The sequence below is a fragment of the Ornithodoros turicata genome, chromosome 2, assembly GCF_037126465.1.
Source record: "Ornithodoros turicata isolate Travis chromosome 2, ASM3712646v1, whole genome shotgun sequence".
NCBI lineage: Eukaryota > Metazoa > Arthropoda > Arachnida > Ixodida > Argasidae > Ornithodoros > Ornithodoros turicata.
The window spans coordinates 132,978,119-132,998,516 of NC_088202.1; the positions used below are offsets into that span (position 1 = coordinate 132,978,119).

Genomic DNA, 20,398 nt, shown 5'->3' on the forward strand with positions numbered 1-20,398 from the left:
CCTATCCTATCATCAGTGCAAAGTAGCATACAACAAATGCACATAAAGTAAAGTACAAAGTACCAGAAAAATTTAAGAAAATATACTTTAAGAAAGTATTTCACGTTTCCTCTGTCAGTGGTTGGAAAAAGAGCTGCTGAAACTGAACTGAGACTGTTTCACATCATTGATTTCATTTGATCTTAAGAAAAAATAAAATAGAGATTTCGGCTTTGTGAGGCCCGCAACTCATTAATGATGATCACCCAAAGTGATTATCAAGATAACACGAGTACACGAAACAGAAATTCCATAGATGAAGTGTGAAAACCCTCTAGCTTCTAGCTAACCCTCTAGCTCCTGTCCACTTTCCGAGGGGGAAGTTCGATATTATTTTGTGTTTTGTTACATTATACGACATTTACTACTGCTCTGCTAGTGGATTCTTGCGTACAAAAATTTCATTTCAAGCAACTTAAGATACGGCTGCTAGACAGGCTACTACTCATCATGCAGGTTCTCAAATTGAATAAGCAGTACAAAGTAACGACCTAGAAGTCACGTCAGCCTCCTAAATAATTCATGTGTGGCAATCCCATCTTGCTCGGCATGCAGCAACACCAAGGCTACAGTAGAAAAATGTAGACGATTTTCTGTACTTCTCAATTTAAGCGCCGAGCTTCCTCCGTGCACAGCAACTATTCACGTGCATGACATTTGGACAACAGCTCCTAAGCCTGCCCAGGCAGAATTCTCGTCTATTCCAATTAAGCGCGCGAGAAGAAATCGCGGTATGAACTATACCTTGTCCAGTAAAAAGCAACCACGTTTTTGCAGGCAATGATGCTTCTGATACAAAACAAGCGTCGAAATTTCAATAATACACTGCCGCGTCTCATACCTCACTTTTACTTAAGCAGCGTGATCCAGTGGATCTGTAGCTTGCAGACTTGCAGAGCACGCAGAGTATCAAGGCACGGGATTATAGTTGGGCGCAAAGCACAGCCCGTAATCAGCACTTCATTTCTGCACGCTGACACTTTCAGCACGCTACACTAGTGTTTTAGCCAGTCTTACCGTAAACAAACCAGCAGTGCACGTTGGTAACACGAAAATGATGCTGATGATAACACGCTGTTCAGCAACACTGCCCTCCTTCAGTGCTTCATGTAGTGGAAGCGGTGATACAGCCGTTGAATAACAGCTGTTGCAATGCAACTTTAAACTTCCGCCTCGTCCTGAATGAAAATTGGAGCACTGCTGGGTGGAAATACTTGTACGTGATTTGGTCCCGGCTGCTGCAATAGCAATAACCCGGGCCTAAATGTACTTACATGCACTGCCATCGGGAACCTCGCTTTGCCACAAAGTTTGTGCGTCAAAACATTTTTCCATAGCAGGTGCATCTGAATAGGCTTGCTGTGGTGGTAATGACACATTCAGAAACAGGTGCTTCATGGCACGTGTCTGCCTGAATGACTCTGTTCATTTGCACCGATTTATTCGGATATTCGCAGCGCAAATAAGATACCATGCCCCCTCTGAAGGCTCGCCAAAGTGATATGCAAGGGTACCAACATGGTAACACTGCTCACAATAAAGGTGGTGGAAGCATAAATGACCATAAAACGCAAAAAAGACAGCCGCTGTCTGTCTGCGGCTGTCTGTCGCGCGTTGTTTGATTATTTGTGTTTCCACCGCCTTCATTATGAGTTTCTACCTACCCACCTAGTTTTGAATATTATAACACTGGACCTTGTATCTAGCAGCAGGCAATATTACGCGGAAGCGAGTGGGCCTAACGTGGATAAAAATTATTCGCCAAACAATGGCTTTGTGCAAGAGGGCGCATACGACATTCAACTGTTATGCAGCGCCAAGTAAAGCATCGTGCACCACAGTGATTTCAAATAAAGTATATCGCGGTGTGTTACATGCTTGATTTGTTCGGGGTGTGGCACGTTGGTTAGCCAGTCATAACTGTAGTGGAACGAGATTGTACACAGGTCACTAAACCTCTGCAGAGGAAAGTTAACTACAATGGGTTATACGAGAAGCGTTCACCTTCATGACGGCAAGTGAGAAAGGGTCATACAGCTTGGCCTTTTTTCAAGACGCTTCACACCCCACCTTGTCGGTAAGGGTGACGCTACAGGAACAGAACCACGACCAACTACTGCACCTACAACCTATAATAGTAGTTCGTGGAGTGAACATGTTGTAATAACGTTTCAAGTATAGCAATAATGCCAGAAAACAACTCCAATGTTGTCAGCTGCAGGACGGAACGTATCTTCGGGCAGGTGTGGCGTCTGATCCTTATTTTTGATCTCGAATGTGTTTTACACGCTGTGGAAACACGGACCTGCTAGAAGTATGGAAGCCATAATGCTAGATGGACTCATCTGTACAGTAAGTAACTCAGTCGGAACGATGTATTGCCATGTATTTGTTATACTGTTACTCGTCAGGTTCACCTCAGCAGGAATATCCCATTGTGTATGTTTAGTGCACATAATGTACGTGAATTTTTAGAAAATATGCATTATTTCTTGTATGTATGCCTTTCAAGGCTAAAGGTCGTTTGTCGAACACACCACTAAATGCTAACTAAACCTACGAAACTCGACTGGGTAGCAAAAAGTGATGTCTTCGCGAGATTTTTCTTTTGGTTTCAAGAGACAGACCTTTTGGTTTCAAGACAGTTATAACATGCTCTTCTAATGCGTGTTGGACGGGTCGATGAGCGACGAAGGAATTCTTTATTTACGAGCATGAACGAAAAAGAGTAGTTATGAATACACGTTTTCATGTGTGAAGGAACGTGATTTATTCAATGCAGCTACAGTGAATAGTCTTCTGTATACCCGGTCTCCTCCGGCTGGACACGATCAACTCTCCAGAGATGAAAGATGAAAGTCACTGGAAAGGTTAGCCAGCTGTAGGGATCGAACCCACATCTTCTGGATTGCCGGTCCAGGGCTCTACCAATTGAGCTAAACTAACACGCCTTCTCAGCGACCTCCAAGGTGCGTCATCTGAAGGGACAAACCAGCCACTCTCTCTCACTCATCCTCTTTTCACTCTTACATTTTTGCTCACTCATACACACATTCATACAACGGGATCGACGCAGGCGGCAACTGTTGAACATGAAAGAACTGATGTTCTGAGGCTGGAACAACATAGAAGGGACAAATACATACAAAGCCTCAATTTGCCTAAGAAATTAACGATGAAAGATGAAAGTCACTGGAAGTGACTTTCATCTGTCCAGTGACTTTCATCTTTCATCGTTAATTTCTTAGGCAAATTGAGGCTTTGTATGTATTTGTCCCTTCTATGTTGTTCCAGCCTCAGAACATCAGTTCTTTCATGTTCTCCAGAGATTTCGGAGTCGACGTGGGCTTGATGTTGCCAAAAAGTTAAGCTCTGTGTCGTGCCAATGAATATGGCCGCTTTTATGAGTGGAAAGGCGCCTTCACTTCACTCCATTGCGTTCTTAATTTTCCCCTCCTGCATATTTTTCCATCCTTCCTCAGTGTCCTAGGCTTCTAACAAAAATGTAAGCATGAAAGCCGCCAGTAGTGGTCGTATGGCGCTGACAACACGTGATCAGAAAGCCTAGACTTACTTTTCAGCGCACAAACCAATCCTGAAACTGGAAGAGGCTTTAAAAACGTCTGAACCCAGTCGTGCACATCTTATGCAACGGTGAAGAATGCGACTTAATTTCATGTACGGTATGGTTGTCATATTTTATTTATGACTGTAAAACTAAGCAAACCATGCTATCCAATGGATTCCGCTTCAACACTAGTGCTTCACAACACCGCTTCACCTCCAAATCAGTGGAAGATCGGGCTAATTGGTAAGTAATTACGAATTAGGCATCGCGACTGAAAAGACAGTCTCGTCCTAATGTCATTGTGATGTTGATGAAGAAAAATACTAGGGAGAGGTTGAATTCGTCACACAACCAGACCCCCCCCCCCCAAAGGCAAAAAAAAACAACAAAAAGATATGTATATATATGTGACGTAACGATAAAGAGACCGAACTCACGCTCGTGCATGGGCAGGATTCATTCATTAAACTGATATTGCTCGGAACGGATGTTCCAGTGTTCATCACAAATATATATATATATATATATATATATATATATATATATAAAGAGCAGAAGTGGAGACAGTGCTTCTACAGGACAAGGTATAAAAGGGGAACTTCATTAAAGACTAAGCGGGGGTATTCGACGTTTCGACAGCAGCGCTCTCTTCAAGAGGAATGGAACGCTTTCGTGGTCAACCGCATTCCTTTATTTCAACTTATATATATATAAACGAGATTATTTCATTCTATTATTTTCTTCCCAGTCGCGCTACCCTGTTCATAATCACCAGCCTCCAATTTTGTCTGCACAAAAGTATGAAGTTTACACTGCCTCAGATGATTTGGCTTGAATGAAGTGACTAATCAGAGGAAGGTGGCTGGCAAATACCAAACCCTGGAAGCCACAGATATACAAGGGAAAGGACAGGCATACACGCTTGGGGGTCTACAATGCAAATGAATGTTTATTGGACACGTGCAGTCAGAACACGCGACTGAAATGGAAAGGGTATAGAATTTGGGTGCATGATGCCGAAAGTGTAACATTCTCAAGCGTAAATAATACAACCATTATCAGGACAGAAGGTACGAAAGATTTGCCATACATATCCCCTACTGGACCGCGACCTTCATGCTACAATACGCTGTCATAAAATGTGTCATAAACGATAAAATGTCATAAAACGATGGTGCTGCAGATAAAATCTCTAATATATTGTAGCTGACGCGCAGCAGTCACATCGCCATCGTCCGGCATGCAGCCACCGACACCGTGCCATCGAGTTTTTCTTGCATTCCATCGAGAAAATTAAGCAGTTCTCTATCTTAGAGCTCAGTTGTCTCTGCTCGCTAGCTATACAATATGAACAGCGCTGAACTTTCTGAAGCTCTTCAGAATTTGTCTCTGCCTTTGTGGCACCGTAATATTTAAAAGCAGGAGCTATCTTTTGTCCGCTATGGTGAATAGAACAAGAAAACTTTGGCAAAGAAAAGAGGAAGCGTGATACGCGGTACTTTCGTGTTAAAAGTTTTCGTTTGTTGAAAATGCAAGTCAAATGGGGCGTAAGTAGCAAGTTGTATAATCGTCTTCCGAGGTGTGTGTGAGTGTGCACCCGCCCCGAAGCTAGAGGGTATGACGTAACAAATACGATATGGCTGCGTTAAGTTGGTTGAACAAGAGGCTTCTTTTTAGTGTTCGACGTATTCAGCTACGTCACGTTGTGACGTGGCATGCACGTGAACTCCTCTCATTAGTGGTCACTTTTCGTGGTAGCGTCATTGAAAGATTCCAAACTGCGCGACTTTTCAATGCGGCAACAATGGTTTCCGTAAACGAAAACGCGAGAACGACAATGACGAAATGACTTCGGGATGAAAGAAGGGGATGGACGCGATCCGATTTCAACACAGGCTTTCTTTTGGAGCAAATGCAAAACCTTTTTCACCACCGCCGCCACAGGCACGGACTATCAATTATCAATGCCATTTTCGTCCCACAGTGCTGAACATTTCCCCACTCATCAACATTTAAATCAAGTTGTCATTGTTGTTTTGCCAAATATTTAGTTAGTTTCAACCGTGCAACGTTTCATTGCTTTGTGTTAGAGCACCCTGTCGCTTCATGTAATTTATCACCACACACATGCTTGAGTAGTTCGCTAGGTTGAGACTTGCTTCCTCCCTTAGCGGTCTTGTCTTGCTTTTCGGGCCTTGCGCCTCTGGTTGCAAAGAAAATAAAAAGAAGGGCTGGTAAACAGTACTCGCCTATGTTTGAGAATGAGTTTGGGGGGGGGGGGTAAATTATGACATAACATTGTTGAACACTGACGGGCACAGCACTCTCCGGTGGAGCGAGTTCCGTCACGACAGGCAAAACACGAGAATCCGCTCGATCACTGGAAGTTACCTAAGTGGTGCCGACCTATACAACTGCCGATAAATACAACAATGCCAAATACAGCTGCCGAAGCAAAAGTACACCTCATCATACAAGTACACCAGATGGAGTGCGTGACAATACACTCGTCCTGTATCCTCTATTTCCAGTGAAGGTTAGGATAACCACGCACGCGATTCGCCCAGGACGGGGGTGACAAGGTGCGTTTGTGGATATATCGCTTTCTGGTAGATGGTATCCAAGAAATTACCTTCAAGGTGACCCTAATGAAGCAACCATGTGTGCGAGAACGACAACGCGGAAAGCTCAAAGCTCATTGTAGATGCGCAGTTCGTTACAAGGATTGTGAGGCTTCAGCTTGCTTCAGTCGCGACGGAGTCGTCTATATTTTTATCACCCGCGGAGCGGCGAAGTTTAGCAACCGCTGACATAGGCGACTAGCAAAAGATTCGCCTCATATATTTTCATTATGACAATACATACCTCTCGATAATCGTCTGATGTCTTGCTTCTTGACTTCTTTGGCTTCCCGCCACCCATGGCTTCCGGTACACGCTCTATGTGTGTTGCATCACTGGACTCAGTTTGTGGAGAATTTGTGTAGACCTCCTCGTTCCTCCGCGATGATCTCTGCGGCGCATTAGCTTTCATGAACGTTCTCCTCGCTACTACCCTTTCATAATACGGTATCTTCTCGCGGTAGCTGGGGATACGGAATATATCCTTCGCGAGGTCTTTAATGTCCCCAAGTGCTCCAGCTGGCAAATGAACTGTGAGTACTCCTTGTGCGTCTCGCTGCGCGCTTCCTTCTGGTACGAAGTCTGGCCGACCAATAGGTACATAGGGAACCATGTCAGGACCTCCAAGACGTCTATCGCCATAATTTTCGAAATACCGTCTTCTGTTACCGTCTTCAATGACTGAAGGTTCACCGATCTGGTAGGGGTACAAACGACTGTTAAAGCGGGCTTCGTCTAAATCAATGGGATTTCTGCTATCGCTTTCGTAGTTGTTGCAACCTATGCGACGCACTTGATCGTAGGGATACGGTAACCTTACGTTATTATCGGCGGAATAAGGTTGTACCCTATCTTCACCGTACGTATTGGCATCGTTCGGCGTTCTTAAATTCTGATCTGACTCTGCGTTGTTCCTAAATTCGACAGGGTAATACCGGTACCACGGAATCAATTCGTCCTCGTCGTCGTAGTAATCATAATAATCGTCGTAATCTTCGTCTCCGTAGTCGAGATCCTCGTCGGTTTCCCCATTGTCATCTTCGCTGTTCTCGTCAGAGGTACCAGTGCCTGCACCATCGCCTTCATATTCGTAAGGACGAATGGGACTTGCTTCAGCACTCTCAAGTTCATCAGGACTATTGTTGCCTTCGTCAGAACCCTGGAGTTCGCCATCGATGGAATTGTCGTCATCCGATTCCTCGAGTTCAGGACTTCCATAGGAAATTTGCACGCTGTATGTGTTGGGAATGTCTTCACCTGCAGTATCACGCTCCAGTTCATCAGAGTTTAAACCCAGAGTATCCGGAGCTCCAGACTCTGCTCTTCCAACGAGGAAATCAGCGATATCCAGAACATGGTCCCGAGACTGGCCTCTCTCTATGTCGGCATGGTGGGGCTCCACTTTCCTGCGGTTGAGATGTTTAATGTAGTTTTGTCCTTCAGCCGGGTCCAACACTCAAATTGAAGAAAGAGTAACAAAAAGGTTAAAGAAATGTGCATCAACCACCTAAGACATTGTTCTGGGAAAACGCAACGACAGCACTTTTAACTTACCGCGTAACACGTGTACACAATGTCATGAAAAGCAAAAGCGTCAGCGTCTAAATGGGGTTCTGCACATCTAATGTCCGCCAATTGTATCGTCATGCGCAGATAACGTTTTTGTTCTTCTTTTGTGAGCCGTCATTATACTACTATATTCTTATTATCTACTACATTCGATTAGCAGAACAGTAGCTTATGAAAAATAGTGCAATGGCGTAATGAAAGCATCTCTAAAACGTGTATCCAAAACGTGTAAAGCGGACTTCGTCTAAATCAATGGAATTTCTGCTATTGCCTTCGTAGTCGTGTGACCAGAACCTAACCATTATGCGTTCCATTCGCCTGATACGCCAATGACTATGAATCGACATGCCGTAAGGCACCTTCGTGGGCAGTATACAGCTGCAACGGAAGAGAAGTTCAATAAACAGGAATGGCAACAGCGCAGCACGATGTGCTTTTGGACTTCACGAAACCACAGACAGAAAGGCACGTCCTGCGCTTAAAAGTAGGGGGCAAAGGAGTACGTATCACTGTTAACAAGTCGCAACCACTAATAGGAACTAGTATATTCGTCTAAGTTATATGCGTTCAGTTCACCTATCGGCAGTGTTGTACCCTGTTACTGAAATATGGTATCGCGTTACTTGAGTAGAAAGTATCGAAATACCGATATCGATACCTCTTTTTTAAAGTAACGGAGTACCACTACCGTTGCTAAAAAAATAACGCGATACTTTGCGCGATAGTTTTGTTTGAAATACGAAGGTGGTGCAGTTCAGAAATATCGCTTACGTGTCAGTTTTGTGACAGCATATTTCATATGTAGAGCTCGGACACGTTATGCTTGACTTTTATCAATAGCTGCACTGTAAACTGAAAAACACCCTTATGGGTGTAAATGGCTTGTCCCATAACTCACACCACTTTTTACACCGCATGGTCTGGAACGCCCTTTTTAGAGGGTGTATTCTGTGTAAAACACCCTTTGAAATGGTGCTTTTCCTCCAAAGTGCCGTCTATTGCACCCTTTATACACCCTTTTAGGAGGGTGTTTAACAATCTGACACCATCCTAAAAGGGTGCAAAAGAAGTCATTTTCAAGGAAAAGCACCCTTTCAAAGGGTGTTTTACACAGAATACACCCTCTAAAAAGGGCGTTCCAAACCATACGGTGTAAAAAGTGGTGTGAGTTATGGGACAAGCCATTTACACCCATAAGGGTGTTTTTCAGTTTACAGTGTGGGTTCTCGAAGTCGTCTTCTGCCGACCTTGCAGGCCGTGGTCTCTCGGGCAGCTGACAGAGGCCAGTGTGACAATTACGTTAGTGTCAGGCCCACACATACCGCGGACTCCAATTACCAAGGAATCCTACCCGAAGCACTGGAATCCAAAGCGCACTGTAAAAAACTTGATCTCTGTTCGTTGACCTCAACTCTTTTGCTAACTCAGCGAGGTTATTTCCTCCAGTTTCAAAGAAAAACGGTGAACATGTGTTCGGTATAATTCCACAATTCCGGTTACGGAGCACGTAGGCGCGTCCACAGGCTTCTTGTCGAAGGCAAGGTGGACCATTGACAATGAATAAGAGTGAGAAATATGGTCGGTAAAGAAAGGGTGGGGCGCTAAAAAGTATCGGTATCGGTAACGATACAGAGGTCGCGTTACCATAAATTTGTAACGGCAATACTTTCCCGATACCAATTTATAAAAATATCGCGATACGCACTTCGATACCGAAAAAATATCGATTACTGTAACGGCGATACGTACAACACTGCCTATAGGGGAGAACGAGGCCTGCAATGACCCAAGTAGTACAACATCCACCACAATACTACCCCAATATTGGGCCGATATCGCCAATATTGAGCCAAGATGTTGTGATACTTTGGGAGCGACGAAACACTGAACGAGAAAAATTTATAGGATTCATTCAGATGGTAAAAGTAAGGGTGATGGTGATGAATAAGACATCTTGCCTTACTAAGATTCCCAGTACAGCTTCATTTTCCTCTTTTCCAGGACCGGTAGCGAGTGCATCGGAGCCTTGTCCCAAAACAAGAAGGACGAGCAGCATGGAAGACGTCCACTGGACGTCATTCCGGCCCTTACAGGAAGGTAATATTGTCCTCATCACTCTTGTGCGCCGGCAGGGCTAATGATAGAAATAAAGGTTGGTCACAAACCCTGTATTTTGCATTTGAACGCATCAAAGCATCAGAGCTGTCAGCGTGAGTATATGCATAAGAAATTTTGGGAATCCTGCGATTCGTGACTCACGTGTGCTATATCGTGAGGAGTATGCCTCGCCCAGCTGCCTTACATCTCCACAGCGATACATGAAAAGACCGTGGGTGTTGTGAACTGGTACCCAAACATTGTTTGTTCTATTTTTTTTTCAGCCTACGGTTCTCTTCCTTTTCCATGAATAAGTAGAACTGATTAGACATCTATCGTGATCAACAACAACTTCATTGTGAGATGATGAGTGGGAAGCTCCATCGGCCAGGGGCCATACTCTACCCCATATGCTGGTGTTGATGCGGGGAATGAAATAGTGAACCCCTTCGTAATAAGGATCGAAGTCCTATGGTACCCATAAAAGTGAAGAGAGCTTTGAGGGCAGAGCGTTGGTGGGCTGGATGTGGCCAGGGACCAAGCAATTTTGTGTGAGAGAGGGGGCGAGATCCAGGTATCAGAATGAACTAGTCTGACTATGAGAGACGGAGTAGCCTGCGGGTAGCAAAAGCTAAGGGAAGCGTGCTTCAAATCTCAATCTCAATCGCAATATTTCTTTATTGAATACAGATGACTACGTGTAGAAAACCTGAACTAATTTAACAATAACGTTCCCATAGGTTAGAAACATGCAGTGATAAGCGTGTCAGCGTGCTTTAATGATGTACGCGTCTTGTTCCCCCTTTGATGTTTCAACACAGGGGAACCTGCGTAAATAAACACGTCAATGGAAGCACGAACGCTGAACAATGATATAGCATCAGAAGAACTAGCAGGTTACTAACAGCCCTTTCAAAACTACATATCATTAGAGGAAACTTTTGCAATGGTAACTCCTAGCGCTACCACTGAACAAAAACTATTCAAGCTCCTTCAAAACTCGGTACGTCTAGCGTCTAGTCAGTAGCAGTAGTCTAGTTCAAAACTCTCTAGTGCGTCTAGTCATATAGTTAGCCTCCTTGCTGTAAGACTTGGAATGCAGGTTCACATCGATGCAAATACAATTACATTCTACAATTATCTGCAGTAACTTGAGATGAAGCGTCGCAGCCCCTTTAAGTGTAAACAACGCTGCTACCGCCAAAGACAAATATAAAAGCGCAGGTTAAGAACACTTATGAAATCATTTGGGTTCTCCAACAGAATCGATTTACAGCACCACTGCCATGATATGTATATATCCAGAGAAAAAGATGAAAACTCAGCAGCTCCTTACCGTACCACTAGCAACAGGTTATGCACGGATGTGGTCCATTCCCACGGTTGGCTATCACACTGAAATACACATCGCCCAGATTATGTCAAAGGCACATCCAGAAATTAATTACACGTACACTTACATCGGTAGACAGCGTCTTTCACCGTTCAGAAATGGGGTGCTAATGTCGACTAAATCCTTTTATGAAGCAGCAGCGCGATGCTGTGTCAAAGACCTCTCTGTGGTCCGTTACACAGATACAGTTCACCGTTTTGAGCAGGTGGTGCGCATGCAATTGAGGATGTTGAACCCACAGTCACCGTGTAGCACGGAAGAAACGGTAACCCCGTTAACAACAGTGTTTCTATCCAGCTGGTGAAAGTTCGAATACTAGGAGCCATGGCAATAACGTCACATATCCTTCTCTGTTATTGTGTATTGGGTGTGATTAGATAGAAAGTCGCTAAACATGTGTACGTACATGCACAGGGGGAAAAAATGCAGGGGAGCAGTGTTTGTGTTGTTGCATTGTAACGCTTATAGCGCTGATATTACAAACTACAATATTGAGACGACCCTCTGCTGAGGTCACTGTTAACACTAAGTGGGTTTATGCGGAGCGAAGGGGAAGAGCCAAACACGCTCAACAATTACAACCCGTTTAATCAAAGAAATAAGTGCAATAAAGTTCCGGCCAAGAAACGCGGTATTCGAGAATGGATCTCACCAATGTCATGTCCTCAGGATCACAATTTCACGTCACACGTCGAGTCGATTCCGCCGTTGGTCCTCTTCTGTTCTCTTCTTCTCTGTCGTATCCGTGTGTCTCGTCGTTCTTCACCTCCTTCTGGTCTTCGGGACCACGTCTAGGTTTCCGCAAGCCTTCTCGTGTTCCACTCCCTCCTCCTCTTTTCTTCTCTTCCCCTCCGCTGCTCTTCCTCGTCTTTTTCCAGTCCAGTCTCTTCATCACACTCGCCACAACAAAGAAAAAATTCGACTCGAGGGCGAATTCCTTTAACCCAACCACTTCTGATGGTTTGTCGTGTCCAGTCGAACAAATTTCACTGCAGCCACACTCATTCCTCAATCAAACTCAACTCTAACTAAACTGTTTTCCCAGCTCGGCGTGCTGTCTCATTGAGATTAAACCCCCTTGCAGGCAGTTCTATCATGCTGACGGGGCGCTCGAACGGAGCTACACCTGGTATGCTGAGGGTACGGGCCCTCGACTGCGCAAGAAATACCGAGGTTGAGGATGAGATAACTGTGCTTGATGAAGCATGTTCTGTTGTCGGCACAGTTCGTCAACTATTCCCTCCAGCAGGGTGTGCATCATTACATCTGGTTGCAGCGCGCCGGATTCGCCTGTATGTGAAGATGAAGATCCGGCAGGGTAGTGCACTGTTACCCTGTCTCGAAGAACCTCAGGTTCTTGTTCCTGTGTACACCCCTGCCTAGTGTCAGTTCCGCTGCCAGGTGAAGTGAAATGTTCGTTAACGGAATCGTCTCTCGTTGTCCTAAGATTTGCCTCATCTGGGCCGTTCTCGTATGGTCCAACGTATGGGGCTGGCTTCAGCCTTGCTGCATGTATAATTTGTTGCCTTCTGTTTGTAATACCTCGGATCCTGTACGTGACGTGAGAGAGCTTCTCGACCACACGGTATGGTCCTTCCCACTTCGGAGCTAGCTTCCTTGTCACCCCTTGTCTCCCTGCCATGATACGTACGTACACCCGATCGCCGACTTCATAATTCGTTTGTCTGCTACCCTTGTCAAGTCGTGCTTTCCTTACTTCAGCCGCATTAGTCAAGGCCTTCCTGGCTATGTCATGAGCGATTGTCAGTCTTTGCGACAGTTCTGCCCTATAATTCTGGAGGGTACCGTAGTGTGGGGTCGGAGTCTTCCTTAGGGCGTTGGGAAATGTAGGGTCATGGCCGTATCGGAGAAAAAACGGTGACTCCTTCGTTCCCTCGTGAACAGCGGTATTATAAGCAAATAGCGCATACGGCACCCACATGTCCCAGTCTTTCTGATCGTGGGCGACGTAGTGCGATAACAAGTTTGTTATTGTCTGATTCAATCGTTCGACAGCACCATTGCATTCTGGATGATAGGCCGTAGTCTGTAACTTTGATATGCCGAGAAGTTCATACACATCTGTCATCAGCTTCGACGTAAAGTTTGCTCCCCTGTCCGTGAGAAGTTGTCCAGGTACACCGTGTCTAAGGATAACTCCTTCGACAAACGCTTTTGCCACGGTCTCCGCCTTCTGATCTTTCATAGACACCGCTTCAGCATACCGGGTCAAATGGTCGACGAACACGAGTAAGTAACGGTTGCCCATGGCTGTTATGGGAAGTGGTCCCATGATATCCATGGCTGTTCTCTCAAATGGTTTACTGACTTCTCCGAAAAGTTGAAGTGGTGGCCTTGCCAGATTTTTCGGTTGTTTTCGTTCCACGCAAGATTGACACTGCGCACAGTATTCTTTAATGTCCTTGTTCATCCCTTTCCAAAAGAAACATTTTACTATCCTGAGCCTTGTCTTCCGTACTCCGAGGTGTCCCGCGTACGGCGCGTCGTGATACTGCCGAAGTATCATGGGTACTATGCTGGTGGGTACAACGGGACGTTGCAACTCACAGTCGTTCTTACCGTTCCTTCTTTCTTCTATGTGGCAGAGAATGCCTCTTTCATCAATGATGTAATGTCCATAACGCTGGTCTTTGCTTAGTTTGACGTTGTCGATGATCCCCTTCAGCTTTGTATCTCCCTGTTGTGCTTCTTTGATTTCCCTCTCATTCACAGCCGGGACAAATTCTGTGACTTTCCGTACCACTGCCCTGCTCAGAGCGTCCGCATTGCGATTCAGTTTGCCTGGCTTGTGCTCGATGTCCATTTTATACTCTTGCAACCGTAAGTTCCAACGAGCGAGTCTTGAGTTCGGGTCCCTAGTATTCATGAGCCATCTCAGAGCGCTACAGTCTGTGACAACTCTAAACTTCCTCCCGTATAAGTAGCACCTAAAGTGGCGTACGGCCCAGACAACTGCGAGACACTCCTGTTCTGTCGCTCCGTATCTTGTTTCGGCATCGTTTAGCTGTCTGCTCGCATACGCCACGGGATGTTCTGTGCCATCTATCGTTTGCGACAGCACCGCCGCGACAGCGTACTTTGACGCGTCAGTGATTAACGTGAAGGAACTTGAAAAGTCTGGAAACCGCAAGACCGGGGCTGTCGTGAGAGCGTCCTTCAACGACTGGAAAGCTTCCTGTGCTTCAGCATCCCATTGGAATGGGGTGCGCTTTTTAGACGTTAGCTTGGTCAGCGGTTGAGCGATGCTCGCGAAATTGTTAATATGTCGACGATAATAGCCAGCTAATCCCAAAAATTGTCTGACTTCTCTTACCGTCTTGGGCACTGGGTATTTCTTTACACACTCTACTTTCTTCGGGTCGGGCCTGACGCCATGACGCGAGACGACGTGTCCTAGATAACTGACTTCTGGCTTGAGGAACTGGCACTTGCTCGGCTTTAGTTTGAGTCCCGCATCGTGGAGTCGGTTGAAGACGTCTTCGACATCTTTCAAGTGCTGCTCGAACGTGCTACTATATATGATAACATCGTCGAGATACACATGACAGACCTTCCCCAGCAGTCCTGAAAGGATCACGTCCGCCGTCCTCTGCCAGACTGCCGCACTGTTGGCTAGCCCCATGGGCATTCTTGACCACTGGTAGTGTCCAGAGTGTGTGTTGAAAGCTGTTTTCACCTTGTCGGCGGGGTCGAGTTCGATCTGCCAGTACCCTGACGCCATGTCAACAACGGTGAAATACTGTGCTGATCCGAGCAAGGAAAGGGTTTCGTGAACGTTTGGCAGCGGGTAAGGGTCGATTCGTATCACCTTATTCAGTTCACGGTAATCCACTACCAAGCGGAAAGATCCGTCGGCTTTCTCGACTAGCAGGGCCGGAGCGCCCCACGGCGACGTGGAGTGCTCAACGATGCCTTTATCCAGTAACGCGCTTATCTGTCTATCCATTTCCTCCCTTTGGGCGTAAGGCACCCGATATGCACGGCGGTAGACAGGCACCGAAGAAGTGGTCGGTACGCGGTGCTTTATTACTTCACACCGACCCAGGTCATGCTCCGACATCGCAAATACACGACGATATTTTCTGAGTAACTCTAGCAGCTGTGAACGTTCTCTGTCGCTAATATGATCCAACTTGAACTTGCTGCTGATCTCCTCTTGATTGAATTCTGATATAGTGGCACACAACTCCCCTTCTTCGGTTGGCGACTCTTCTACGATAGCCGGAAAGAGTGTTCCCACGACTTTTCTTCGGGGCAACGAAAGTTCCTTCTCAGTTGTGTTGGCGATTCGTAGTGGAACCATGTTTTCTTTGCCCACCCGTACCAACGTGGCAGCACCTACTAAACCTTGCGTCTCTATCCGGTCTAAGTGGGCCACAGCTGTCGTGTGTAACTCCACCCCTTGAACAAGACCGAAGCATATGTTCTCTGTTCTAGGTGGTAACACCACCTCACGGACCAGTCTGATAGGGACACAGTCGAATCTGTGAACTTCCTGCCTACCTTCAACGTGGCCTTCTTGACCCCCATTTATCATCGGGACTTCGCATCCCTCTATACGTACAACTCCTTTACTCGTAATCAGATCTATGTCTCTCGAACGTAAGAGGTCGTGTCCAATAATGCCTGCAGTTGGGAATACCGCTTCATCCGTGCACACGTGGCAATAGTGCTCGAATGTGACGTTCCCTATACGGAAGGGCAACTTAAACACACCTCTTGTGTCTAATGCCTCACCAGTGATGCCGACCAACTTCGTACGTTCGTCTCGCGAATGCTCGAAAGACGTTTCCCAGCCGGGGTCGATCCCGTAAAGTGTCGACGCTTTGACCAACGTAACCCGGGATCCCGTGTCTAGTAGACAAGTAACCTTTTGACCTCCAACTTCACACTCAATGATTGGACTTGTCTCTGTACATAACCTGACCACCTTGATATGAACCGCCTCTTCGTAGTGGTCTTGCGTAGAGGCTGGCACTAGTTTCCCGGACTAGTACCTGATACGTGCCTCGTTTGGGGAGACGGTTGTCGCGTTCGATCTGGGCCGTCACCACTTTGCTGTCTGCGGCTGATCCAGTTCCTAGGCCTGTCCTGACACTCCCGAGCGAAGTGGCCGAAGTTTCCACAATTGAAGCACCGTCGCTCTCGACTGGTCTGTTGTCGTGGCCCCGTTTGTCTGTCCTGCCTCATCTCGGTGGTCAACTCTGCGAGCATCCGCTCCAACCGCTCTAGCCGGTGTTTCATGTCCTCCGTCTGTTCTGAATTAGTTACAACGGGCCGTACGGGCAGTTGTTCTACTGTCATCTTCTCATTTCTCTCTTCCTTTGCCGCCACCTCTATTGCTTCCCGAAATGAAGACGGGTCGCGTGATAGCACAAATCGTCTGATAGGGTCCTGCAAGCCTGTTAAGTACCTCGTGAGTAACTGACCGTCCAACAACTCTCGAGCCACAGAATTCTTCTGTTCAGAGCCTTCTCCACTAAAATTATCCAATGTATCGTAGCCAAGTGCACGGAGGCGGCTAGCAAATGACCTCACTCCTTCTCCATCTAACTGTTTCGCCTTCATGAACCGTTCCATTTTAGAGCTTCGAGTGTCGGTATCATATTGGGCCAGCACTAACGTTTTAAACTCTGCGTACGTCTTTGCATTGGCCAAGTCCCTGTCTCGCCAGGCAAAGTCATAAGCCTCACCCACCATCTTGCATCTTGCGATACCTATGAGCTGTACATCATTCCATCCGCCCATGGCCCCTACTTGCTCTAATGTGCGCAAGAAATCTTTTGCTCTGATGCCTTTGTCATCTCCCGTGAACATAGGAACCATATTTCCTAAAGCCAGAACACTGGCCCCTACGACGCTCGCATGAACTGCCTGCAAGTCCCCGGCGCCGTTAGACGCTCCTCCTTCGGGTAAGGGCATGATGTCTTACCCAATAACTCCGCAAAATCCCACCGCTGCCACCAATTGAGACGACCCTCTGCTGAGGTCACTGTTAACACTAAGTGGGTTTATGCGGAGCGAAGGGGAAGAGCCAAACACGCTCAACAATTACAACCCGTTTAATCAAAGAAATAAGTGCAATAAAGTTCCGGCCAAGAAACGCGGTATTCGAGAATGGATCTCACCAATGTCATGTCCTCAGGATCACAATTTCACGTCACACGTCGAGTCGATTCCGCCGTTGGTCCTCTTCTGTTCTCTTCTTCTCTGTCGTATCCGTGTGTCTCGTCGTTCTTCACCTCCTTCTGGTCTTCGGGACCACGTCTAGGTTTCCGCAAGCCTTCTCGTGTTCCACTCCCTCCTCCTCTTTTCTTCTCTTCCCCTCCGCTGCTCTTCCTCGTCTTTTTCCAGTCCAGTCTCTTCATCACAATATTATTTTCTTCGGCCGTAAGCACAATGTGAGACAGACACAACAACTGTACGCAGACGTATGATAATCACAGAACTACCTCAGGCACAAGATGGAAATTGCCCAGAAACAAATTGGGGCGGTGCTCGGCCGTGTCTTAGCCGTATTGCTTTACAGGAAAACGTCACGATCACGGATTCCATTGCTCGGCTGTGGCTCCTCCACGTTGCTACCCCCACCCCACCCCCACCCCAGCCGCATTTGCCTCCTCCGCTAATATTCTTCGGCGCTCCCGTAGCTCTCTCGATCGCTCGGGGCTTGACTTTGGTTCTTCTCGAGCGCCCTTTCTTCTGATTGCCCTTTCCTTTGATTCTGATCATATTGTAGTTTCATATATGGCTACATTCTGGCAAAAGTTTGATATTTCAAGTTTGCAAACTCATAAAATTTTGGTTATTGTTGTTGAAGCCGATACCGCTTAAGGTCCAGGTATAACCTCTTAAGCGCTTCCCAAAGACACTTCGATCGGAGTCCTCGCTTCACGAGTTCGCGAGATAGACAGCCCGCGCGTACCCCTATATTTCCGTGCACCTTTCGCACGCTCCCGCCACACTCAGAGATTGCGTCAGCCGCCGCAATGAGATTGTTAGCTAGTATCTTACACCTGTAAGCTATCTCGATTTAGCGGGTTGGTTGCTATCGGTTTATTACTCACCCAGTTACGGCATCATGAAATTCGGCATAATTTCGTTGCGTCGTAAATTTTGACCGGGCTACTAAATCAAACCTAGACATTTTCACGTCAAATTAAAAAAAATACATATAGTAGCGTCGCAAAAATACAAATGACATCTAGGCAGAGACAGCGATAGGAGAGGGGGAGAAAGACGACCGCCTTAAGCCCCGCGCTTCCATAGGCCCCCGCGGTTACTTTTTTTTTAAATATCAAGTATACACTTAATCGTGTGAAACAGGCCTCGCAATGTGCCTTTGACTCAGGCCCCCCACACCCCTAGCACCGGCCCTGCATCTGTGTCCTCACGTCCCTTCTTTCTGTTTTATATTTTTTCTCATTTGTGTTTCAGATGTGACTGAGGCCGAATACGTTTTATAATACAATATTTCGCTTTCTGCCGCACACCAAGACACTGCGCCGGATTCGTACGTCACGCTATATTGTGTGACATACTTCACAATTTCGGGATAAATTTACGAACCGCACAAGACGGAAGGTATGTATGTTGAAGTGTTGTTCGGGGGCTGCTACCTGAAGATATCAGGTAAGAAAATAAAAACATACATTAAACTCTTGTCATTTTTTATTTCACCCTGCTCTTGTTTTGTACATGCAGGAGCCACGTCCAGACGCCCCAGTCGTTCTCTCGTTCTCGTGACTACGTCACTCATCTTCAGTTCGTTGTCGTGTCGTCTAACTAATGTTTCTCATGCAACGAGGACAGGGTATAGTGCACTCGAGCGTTGCTACCCCATCCAATCACGTCCACGTATTTGTTAGTCTTGTTCCGCATATCATAACTCTTACACAAACATTTATATAGATATGTGAGATAATTATGACGCACCTCAAAACACGATACAAACGGATGAGCCTAAAGAAATTAAACACACGACGACAATTTCCAGTAGTGCGGACACTGAATCGTTCTCTGCCTTCTAAGCCTAGCTCATATACGATCCGCGTTTACATAAACTCCAGAGAAGCGGGTCGAGTTGGGTTGTCGGGTTTGACTCGCTCATGTATACGCTATCGTGTCGTGTTCACACGCGTTGCGTCGCGTAGAGTCGAGTCAACCCGACAGCAGGGGGTAGGTCAGCCCGACTCGACACGCTCGGGCTAGGCACGACGCTGGACCCGCTAGACGCCGCTGTGTACGTCTCCGGTTGGAGCGAGTTCCTGTAAACAGCGTCGGGTCGGGTTCGACTCCTCAACCCGCTAGTCAACTCTACCCGCTCCTGTCGAGTTCATGTAAACGCAGTAGAGCCGCATGGCTCCCACGTTAAAGCATATGGCTCAGCGTGCTTGGACCTCCCACAAGTCCTCTCATGGAGTCAACGCTTTTTTCCTCCCCCCCCACCCGCGTCCGGACCTCGCGTTGAGACTTTAGCCACACGCACACACATAGTCGTATATACACATGGGATGGTGATGTAATGGGACATTCAAGACTGTTATGGCGGCGCACTTCCCCATTGGTTTTCTTGTAGGGTTGAGAGAGGGTTGATCACGAAAAAAAAAAAAAAAAAGAAACTGTTCGTTTATTGCGGCACAGGCACTCCACAACAATGACGGATGACAACGGATGACTTGCATCTTTTGTGCATGGTCATGACAACGGCCCGACAATTTTCGCTATGTTGAGCTCAATTGATGATCGACTCGTCGCAAATCATTTTTCATGATGTCGCGCTCTCGTTCCTACTACCAGAAGACCAAAAAGATGCAGGTCACCACGCGGTCCACAGGTGGGTCAAAGTTCGGATGCATCGAAGCCGAGCGGTTGCTTGAAAGACATTGTAAATGCGGTGGAAGGCTGTGGTGAGGGACAAGGTGGGACCTATGTCGTAACGCAGGGAGAGGGCCGTGATGCCGCTCGCCAGGTGTTATTGACCTGCGTCCTCGTTTACACTGATGCCCACATGACTAGAGTAGCTTGATGGGCTTGTTGGTACATGACTCAGAGAACCTGAGAACCTGCTCAAAGAACCTTCCCACATGG

At 46.6% G+C, this 20,398-nt stretch overlaps 1 protein-coding gene across 1 annotated transcript; it reads right to left on the minus strand.

Moving 5' to 3' along the window:
• Positions 1-16,285: 16,285 nt before the first annotated feature.
• On the minus strand, positions 16,286-17,230 carry LOC135385048 (uncharacterized). Its single transcript, XM_064614224.1, has one exon. The coding sequence runs from the start codon at positions 17,228-17,230 to the stop codon at positions 16,286-16,288; it is 945 nt and encodes a 314-aa protein (XP_064470294.1).
• Between the last annotated feature and the right edge of the window lie 3,168 nt (positions 17,231-20,398).

Excerpts from the sequence above, each read along its gene's own strand:
- LOC135385048 (XM_064614224.1), bottom strand. The coding sequence starts at position 17,230 with ATGCCCTTACCCGAAGGAGGAGCGTCTAACGGCGCCGGGGACTTGCAG.